Source organism: Anastrepha ludens, chromosome 4, assembly GCF_028408465.1.
Source record: "Anastrepha ludens isolate Willacy chromosome 4, idAnaLude1.1, whole genome shotgun sequence".
In the NCBI taxonomy this organism is placed as follows: domain Eukaryota; kingdom Metazoa; phylum Arthropoda; class Insecta; order Diptera; family Tephritidae; genus Anastrepha; species Anastrepha ludens.
This window is the reverse complement of record NC_071500.1, coordinates 51,342,779-51,352,217: the sequence shown is the minus strand read 5'-3', so window position 1 is coordinate 51,352,217 and position 9,439 is coordinate 51,342,779. Positions and strand designations below refer to the sequence as shown.

The following is a 9,439-nucleotide window of genomic DNA, read 5'->3' as shown; positions in this document are numbered from 1 at the left end:
CTTTGGGTGAGAGGAAGATGACGACCGAATTACATTTGCGTTAACCGCTTCAAGCTACTGATAAAATTAATCGGGTGTGCGATATTTAAATCTGCTATAGTCGAAGGTGTAGCAAAAAAGTGTTTGTCTTGGAAGTTTCCTTGAGCGGCCTGGATATATCCGTTTGCCCACTAACCCAGCGTTCGCACAATTGCTGTGAGGCGCATCCTTCCAGAAGAAAAAGAAGATCTTAGTTTTTCAAAGGAACCCCTTTTGGTGGGGAAAACATCTCGAGAACTCCTATCTAACTAGCTCATCCACTCAGGTGTTTTCCCGCTATGCCTTTATTACCAGGAACCCGAATGAGCCTAATAAAAAATATTCGCATGTAGTCGATGCTGAAGTCAGACACTTCACGAGTAATTTCGAATGCACCTACAACGAACACAGGGCTCTAATTTCTGCTTGGCTGTCGAAGTAAATACTTATCTTCCTTATAGTATTCCCACAAGTAATCAACCAATGCATTGTTTTTTTTTGTTTAAGGCTATCTCCGCTTGGAAAACACTAAAGCGGTCCGGTGTCCTGAATTAGGACTTAATGTCAGCTCTTCACAGAATACTCATCCACCAACCCTTCTATCGAATTTCGCACCATCCGTAAACATGTTTACCACGGCCTGTCCAAATGCTGCACAGTGCCCACTTTTCCCTTGAGAGAATATGAGTGGAGAAAGTGTCACTCGGACCTAGCAAGGATGTGCATCGATATTTTCAATATCCAAGAGCTTTAGGTCAGTACCAGACTAGGCGATGGCCTCCCTTTATGAATAAAAATCATAAAAATACATTGGTTTTAAATAAATTTATTGTTTTTGTTTTTTTAATCTCTTGTTTCTGTGTTCTAATAGCTTAGACTAGGAACTAACAACTGGTCGCATTGATTGTAAATTGTTTAACAATAACACCGTATTAATAACAAATACGAGAGTTGGTAGATTCATGACTTCAGAAAACTTTCACGGAATCGTAAAATAACTTGTAGTAACAAAAAAAAACACGGTCGGATTGCAGTCAAATATTTAGCATCTTAAGCAACTGGGGCGACGGGCAAATGAGCACCTTGTGGTTGGAAACCGTTCTCATCGGCGATGTAGTTGACGGTGTAGGTTTGACCATCATCAGCAACGAAGGAGTAGGAGCCACGGACAGCAATAGCCTCGTTTTCACTTCCAACGTTGTTCAGGACAGCATCAGCGTTTTCCACAATACCGTTGCTGGTCTCATAACTGTAATGTCACAACATAAAAATTGTATTTATTAGCTAAGTTGTAAACCCGAGGTAACGATATAAGGTGATCCTTTATTATAGGTCGCTTATTGAAACTTACGCGTATTTGAATCCATCGGGTTGCACGTCGGAGTCGAAGCGCAGGACTTGCGCATCGGAATCAGCTGGGGCGGCGAAGGCGACGGCGAAGAGAGCAACGAAGACAATGACGAATTTCATTTTGTTAGATTTGAGTTTTACGCGTTGAGACTAGCAAATTGCGAATGATGACTTGTCGAGGGCGATTGTGACAATATATACTATTTTGCGTAGCTCGATTGATAATGAAACAAGTTAATTTTAAAATTAATTCTACGCATAAAAAATTCAACTTATCACCGCTAGTACTAAGACTAAGGGTATTTTGTTGTTGAGTTTTCTCTATTTCTTTTTAATCAAATCATGTGAACTAATACGGCAATTAACAACTGATTAACCTGCAGTTGGGAGTTCATGCATACTGTTAGTTTTGTCAAAGTGGTTAATAAGAATGAGCTAGAAACTGGATTGGTGAAATGAATACAAGTAATGAGATACTTACGCATAGAAATATAAAAACAACACTAAGAGGTTGAGGTATTGTTGTATGTCAAATGTGAACAGTTCCCCAGCGAAAGCGCGAATCAACTTCGTCGTTTCCTCAGCAGCCAGTAACACAACTTCATCACAAGTATGACCACGCGAAATTAATGTAATCTTTCGTTGGCCATTGGAGCAGTTGGAATTGGTTATGCAGAGACCTGCATAAACATAATTTGCTTAGCAGGTGTCGTACAACTATTTGAGGTACTCGTTTCTCAAATGCATTAGAACACTCCGAGCTTTAATGTTCATAAAACAATTGATTTGTTTGATAGGCTGTGTGAACTGGTGCGCCTTCTTGCTGAAGCGTAATGTAATTGTAATTTTCCTCCAACATCGGCATTACAATTTTTCTTTTTTTAAGACGCAATGACTTCTTTACAATTTAGTGCGCGATTTCTTCATTAGAGGATAGGTTTTATCGCTAGTATCACCACTCAAAAGGTAATTAGCTTCTCTTCATTATCCCCACAGTTTCGATAACGCAGCGCTGGTTTTGTAAGAAAGCTTTCAATATTTTAAAACAGCGTTCAACAGTAAAAGGATTATATCGCGGATACATAAAACTGAGTTATACAACTTTTTAAGCCCGAAATAGCTATTTGGCTGAAAAAAACATTTGATTTAAAAATAAGTCAGCTGAATTTCTGTCTAAATATTTTATAGTCTCCATTTTAGTTAGTCCGGATTTTAGTTAGTCTCCAACTGTCTATGCCACTATTCGTACGAGCTCCTGCTTGTCTACCAATATACTTTAAAACTCTATGTGAATGTTTTAATGAAACTTTACTGTCTATATGTAGATAACCTCTTCCTCATTCCATTCGTCAGTATGTAATTTAAAACCATTTAGGGTGGGATCGAAAGCCTTTAGTCAAAAAATAAGAGCACCTTAAATCGACTACGCGCCCTATGTGCGGAGAGATGTTTTTTATAGTAGTTTTTTATTTCTTCTAAAAAATGAGATAAAAAATTATATATAGTATAATCAAGGAATAAAAAAATGAATATAAAATAAAAAAAAGCCAACTTGGGAATAATTGATGAATATCAAAGAGAAATTGTTTAAAATTAAAACAGTGAATCTATTATTGATTCCGCGGTACATTTTAAGTAGGTTCTTGTACTCGCATAGCTGGAGTCTATATTATAGACTTGGACTTGGTGTAAAGTGGCCATTTCCTATCAGTACCCGATTTCTCTAGTTTCTGCCATCGAAGGGCTTTTGTTAGTGAAATATATAATATATCTCGAATGATCTCAAAAGAGGTGGTATCTATATAGAAGACAAGAAGTTCCTGGGATGGATTTTGAAAAATATTCTCAGCGTAGCTCCCGAACATACGTTTGAGACCGTCCTAATGCGAGTAGGCGAAGCATCCCAGAACATTTGGTTTGGACCAGCCACGTATAACTCCTCCCCCTATAAAAACCAAAACAAAGGCTTGGATGAGAAGTTCCTGATTTGGTGTCATACGCCCTGTGAAAATATTGTATGTTTCGTATCAGAAAATAACAAGAAAAATTCCAAAAATTATACATTGAATATGTTTAAAAAATTTGATATCTAATTTCTCCATTTTCTTCCATTTCCTTTGTAACAATTAAAGTTTTCGCACAACTATTTTAATAAACTTGTGTGGACGAATAAATTAAAATCAGTCGCTTAGCACCCTCTTGCATTGGGAAGGAAATGTTGCAATTTTGCAAAGTTAAGTGCTAATTTTTTGAGAAAAGAACACATAACTTTATTGGAGAAAATAACTGGAACATTTCGACAACCCTGGCAAAGGGCAGAATAAATTCAACATTATATTTGATTGGGGCGATGTAACCTTATTACATTAGAAAAGTGGATCGAAACTTGAAATTCTTATTGTACATTTTTTGTGAACCAGGTCTGCAGCTTCATATATTATTTTATATTGAAACCTGGTGCAACAAACATAGGAAGGACCTTGTTACCGAATACGACTTATGCGCTAGCGCTTTAAGAAAAGGTACAATAGAATGATTTCCAGCACTTTAATGCTCAATCACACCTTTTTGACTTTTCCTATATCAAAAATCACTCAAATAGAAGTTCTAAATACTTACATTGCGATTTTTAGCTGTTCCTATCCTATCAAAACACGAAATATGTATATATATATGAAATATATCTCAACATATCTCCTTCCAGAAAGATGGACAAAAGTTCGAGTTAGTGGTGGGCAATATTTTCGAGGACAGGTGTGTAACCATATTTCCACAAAACACAAAAAAAAAAAAACAAAAAAAAAAAAAAACAAGCAATGAATGATCAAATATTTCTCTAATGAAATTTTCTTTTATTAAAACTTTAATTTATGTCAATTTCGCGTCAACATTTCTTCTATTAATTTTACTGAACAAAATCAAGCTTCATATAAACGCTTCGTACCAAAACCTCATTCATTAATTAGCATGAACATTCCCGTGGCGAGTTTGCAAGATTTATAAATAAAATTGCTTTGGTTTTTGTTTTGTATGCCTTTTCATTCAATTATTTTCGCACGCTCTTACATAGATAAATTTACAGTCTGTTGCAAAGCTAAGCAACCACTGCTAACCGAGTATAAATAATATGTAAACCATATAGAGGAATAATGGAAATGTCTTATGCAAAATTTGGATAGCGACTCCGTAATTGCCTTTTTCAACAAACTATAAATTCTAGAAATTTATTCCTTGCAGAATGTTACTATTTATATTTTTTCTAATTATTGCACGTTCTTCAATTTATTGTTTGCAACTCTTAAAATATAATCTCTTATTGTTAAAGGTTATCCTTACTGACGTCATCAAGAGTTATAGTTCTCCCCATTTGACAATAAACACCAAATGAATGAAATTGTAGACTTAGAGTCTTTCGACTTGTGCATTTAATGTTTAAAGTAGATGAACGTGTTTATGCATAAACTTAATTAAAATCCCACAAAAAAAGAAACAACATCAGCAACAGATATATGATGCTAATACGTATAGCAATAAAAAGATAAAAAAATCAAAAAAGGCAACTTCACCACATTGATACGCTAATATATTTACATATATTATATTGAAGACTCTTATTATGCACCTACATACGTATATAAACTTGTATACATATTTATATGGCATCTACTTCTACATAGCGACCTTCAAAACATCTTCGGCGGCCGCGGTTTGTGTGGCATCATTTTCAACTGAGCTGACGTCTTCGTCTTCGTTCGTTTTTTTAGTGTAGTTTTTTTCACATCACTTTCGATAGTTACCCTTGATTTTGGTTTTCTTTTGTTGTTTTATTTGATTTGTTGTCTCAGTTTTACCTGACGCAGATGACTTTTTAGCTATGCATATTAACAGATTAGCAGCATTTCTGTTATAATGTTTATAAAATTAATTTAAATCGATTACACTGAGCGAACGATTGTCGCGAATATTATTTCCAAGAAAATGAGAAAACCTTTTAAGCTTATGTTACTTCGAATCAGCTAGTAATAATAATTTAAACAAAAAAATAGTTCAAATATATTAATATAAAACAATAGTGAAGCGATTTCATGTTAAGTGATCCAAGTGATTTTGACGCTGTATATTTTTCTGAAAACCGGTTTACTCGCATTTGTAAGCTTGAGTAAAATCAGAAGTGAATCGAAAAGCTTTCGAGAAAAATTTATAATTTTCTAAAAATTGGGCTAGAGTTTTTTAAAGCGAAATATCTTCTCTAACTTCTTTTTAACATTCTTTATTCTTTAATTTTTTAACAAAATATACTTTTTAAAACCAAATTTCATGGAACATTTTTTCGCCATTTTTGCAAAACACCACCCCTAACTTTTTTCTCACTTTCTTTTATCGTCGCACATCATTAAAAACAGATACTCGGTACTTTTCACTTCTTTGCCTGTATGGCATCTAGAACCGCCTTCAATAGAAGCAAAGCTTGGATACTATAGGGTGAACAATATGAAGTGTTACCAACTTCACACTGCTTGTATCTGCAAAACAGCTCAAAATTGTTATAATGGCAGTACAATATATTGTTTATAAGCCATCAAAAGCATTTGCATCTCAGTTTTGTTGATTTTTTTTTTCTGTGATGGAATTCAAACGTAATAGTGTGATTGCATTATATTTGGCTGGAAAATCACAACCAGCCATTGTTCGTGAGCTCAGTCACTCTAAGTTAATAAAATGTTTGGGTATCGCACTATAAAACGTTACAATGATACTGGTAGCATTGCAAAACGCTTGGAGGTGGACCAAAAAAAACCGCAACAACAACAGAAATGGTTCGGAAAGTGAAGGCTCGTCTTGAACGAAATCCACGTCGAAGTGGTAGAAAAATGGCCAAAGAACTGAAAATATCGCAAGACAGCATTATACGCTTATTGAAAAATGAACTCAAGGTTAAGGCTTACAAGTTCCAAAAAGCACATGATCTTTCTTCTTCTTCTTAATTGGCGCTATAACCGCTTACGCGATTTTGGCCGAGTTTAGCAAAGCGCGCCAGTCGTTTCTTTCTCGTGCTAACCTGCGCCAGTTGGACACACCAAGTGAAGCCAAGTCCTTCTCCACCTGATCTTTCCAACGCAGAGGAGGCCTTCCTCTTCCTCTGCTACCACCAGCTGGTACCGCATCGAATACTTTCAAAGCCGGAGCGTTTGTATCCATTCGGACGACATGACCCAGCCAACGTAGCCGCTGGATCTTTATTCGCTGCGCTATGTCTATGTCGTCGTAAAGCTCATACAGCTCATCGTTCCATCGTCTGCGATATTCGCCGTTGCCAACGTGCAAAGGTCCAAAAATCTTACGCAGAATCTTTCTCTCGAACACTCCAAGCGTCGCTTCATCGGATGTTGTCATCGTCCAAGCTTCTGCGCCATACGTTAGGACGGGCATGATGAGAGTCTTGTAGAGTGTTAGTTTTGTTCGTCGAGAGAGGACTTTACTGCTCAGTTGCCTACTTAGTCCAAAGTGGCACTTGTTGGCAAGAGAGATTCTACGTTGGATTTCAAGGCTGACATTGTTATCGGTGTTAATGCTGGTTCCTAAATAGACGAAGTCTTTTACAACCTCGAAATTATAACTGTCTACAGTGACGTGGGTGCCGATACGCGAGTGCGCCGACTGTTTGTTTGAAGACAGGAGGTACTTCGTTTTGTCCTCGTTCACCACCAGACCCATTCGCTTTGCCTCTTTGTCCAGTTTGGAGAAGGCAGAACTAACAGCGCGGTTGTTAAGGCCGATGATGTCAATATCATCGGCATACGCCAGTAATTGTACGCTCTTATAAAAAATTGTGCCTGAGCGATTAAGTTCTGCGGTTCGTACGATGCTCTCCAACATCAGGTTAAAGAAGTCACACGACAGCGAGTCACCCTGTCTGAAACCTCGTTTGGTATCAAACGGCTCGGAGAGGTCCTTCCCAATTCTGACGGCGCTGCTGGTGTTGAGCAACGTCATCTTACAGAGCCGTACTAGTTTTGCGGGGATACCAAACTCAGACATCGCGGCATACAGGTAACTCCTTTCCGTACTGTCGAATGCAGCTTTGAAGTCGACGAAAAGATGGTGTGTGTCGATTCTCCTTTCATGGGTCTTTTCCAAGATTTGGCGTATTGAGAATATTTGGTCGATGGTAGACTTTCCAGGTCTGAAGCCACACTGATAAGGTCCAATCAGTTGGTTGACGGTGGGCTTCAGCCTTTCACACAATACGCTCGCTAGAACCTTATAGGCGATATTTAGAAGACTAATCCCGCGGTAATTGGCACAAATTGCAGGATCGCCCTTCTTATGGATTGGGCAGAGCACAGTTAAATTCCAATCGGCAGGCATGCTTTCATCCGACGATATTTTGCATAGGAGCTGATGCATGCACCTTACCAGCTCCTCGCCGCCATGTTTGAATAGCTCACCCGGCAGTCCGTCGGCGCCCGCGGCTTTGTTGTTCTTTAGCCGCGTTATCGCTATTCTCACCTCGTCATGATCGGGTAACGGAACGACAATTCCGTCGTCAACGATTGGGGTATCGGGATCTTCACTTTCTCGGTGACATGCGCAGCTGTCACTGTTTAATAAGTTCGAGAAGTGTTCCCTCCATAATTTAAGATTGCTCTGTACGTCAATCACCAGTTCGCCGTCTTTGTTCTTACAGGAAAACGCCCCGGTCTTAAAACCTTCTGTAAGCCGCCGAACTTTCTGGTAGAATTTTCGGGCGTTGTTCCTGTTGGCCAGCATCTCAAGCTCTTCGCACTCACGTATTTCGGCCTCTCGTTTCTTCTTTCGGATAATATGTCTCTCTTCCTTTTTCAGCTCTCTATAGCGATCCCAATGATCTTTCACCCAGCAAAAAAAAGTTCGATGCGAAAGAGCAAAAGAGTTGTTGCGCTTGCACGAACGTGGCGAATTTCCTAACATTGTGTTTCTGATGAAAAAAATTTCCCAGTTGAGCAGTTCATAAACACTCAAAACGATCGTGTTTACTTGACCGAACGCTCATACGAGAATTTGAGCCTACGTATGGGCACTCGAAACAATTTCCCATCACAAGTACATAATGGTTTGGGCCGCAGTGACCGCTGATGGACGCTCTCCAATCGTTTTTAACGAGCCTGGTGTCAAAGTGAATGCGACTTATTATCGGGAAAATATTTTACAAGCAGCTTTAGAATTAAGGCCGTGGACACGCAAACATTTCCGTCTAGACCATGAACGTTCCAACAGGACTCGGCACCGTCTCATAAAGCTCGTGTGAACCAAGAATGGTTAAAAAATCATGTCCCACACATCATTTCTCCCCCACCTTGGCTTTCGAATTCGCCAGACGCAAATCCGATAGACTATTCCATCTAGTCCATTTTATAGAGCAACGTGAGGACTAAAAAATATGCGCTGATAAAAGCGATTATACGAGAATGGGCCAAAATACCTCAAGATCACATTCTTGCAGCATGCAACTCATTTTTTGACCATTTGAAGGCTATAGTCAAGGCAAAAGGTGGTTATATCGAGCAAAAGTGAATGTATGTTAAAATTGTAGTCATTTTTGAACAATTTTGTCTTTGAAATCAATAAAAACTAATTTCACACAAAAAATGTATGGTGTTTTGAATAGGTAACACTTCATATCGTTCACCCTGTATACCTATATCGCTGTTGTTAAGCTCTGGCTATAAAAAAATCCCTTAAAATTAATAATAGCAGAGCCTCCTGCCTCACTTCGTAAAAAATATAGACCACCATGCCGTGACAAAACTTAATTTTAATGGATGCATTGGCGCTTGTAGATTAAGTTCCCTTCAAATACGGCAATTTTTCTTGTTAATGTAACCACTGAACCAAAGGAAATGCCCGAGAAAAAGATATTTTGTCCAAAATGCATTAAATTTCACAGGCCAGTCAATTTAATTTCCGATTTACCGCTTTTTGACATCATCTTCTCTTTAGCCTAAATGGATGAAGTGGGTATCATCAAGAAATTTGTAGTACAGTAGGTTCTGTTTTTATGCGGTAGATACGTTCCGCAAGAAACAGCATA

At 38.2% G+C, this 9,439-nt stretch overlaps 1 protein-coding gene across 1 annotated transcript; it reads right to left on the bottom strand.

Moving 5' to 3' along the window:
* Positions 1-834: 834 nt before the first annotated feature.
* On the bottom strand, positions 835-1,521 carry LOC128862281 (larval cuticle protein 65Ag1-like). Its single transcript, XM_054100824.1, has 2 exons — positions 1,370-1,521; positions 835-1,267 (listed from the first exon to the last, which is right to left on the bottom strand). Exons 1-2 carry the CDS (start codon positions 1,486-1,488, stop codon positions 1,069-1,071), a joined length of 318 nt encoding a protein of 105 aa, XP_053956799.1. The 5' UTR covers positions 1,489-1,521; the 3' UTR covers positions 835-1,068.
* Between the last annotated feature and the right edge of the window lie 7,918 nt (positions 1,522-9,439).

Coding starts and splice junctions, on each gene's coding strand:
- LOC128862281 (XM_054100824.1), bottom strand. CDS start 1,488: ATGAAATTCGTCATTGTCTTCGTTGCTCTCTTCGCCGTCGCCTTCGCC. Junction 1,268..1,369: donor CCCGATGGATTCAAATACGC/GTAAGTTTCAAT, acceptor GTGACATTACAG/TTATGAGACCAGCAACGGTA.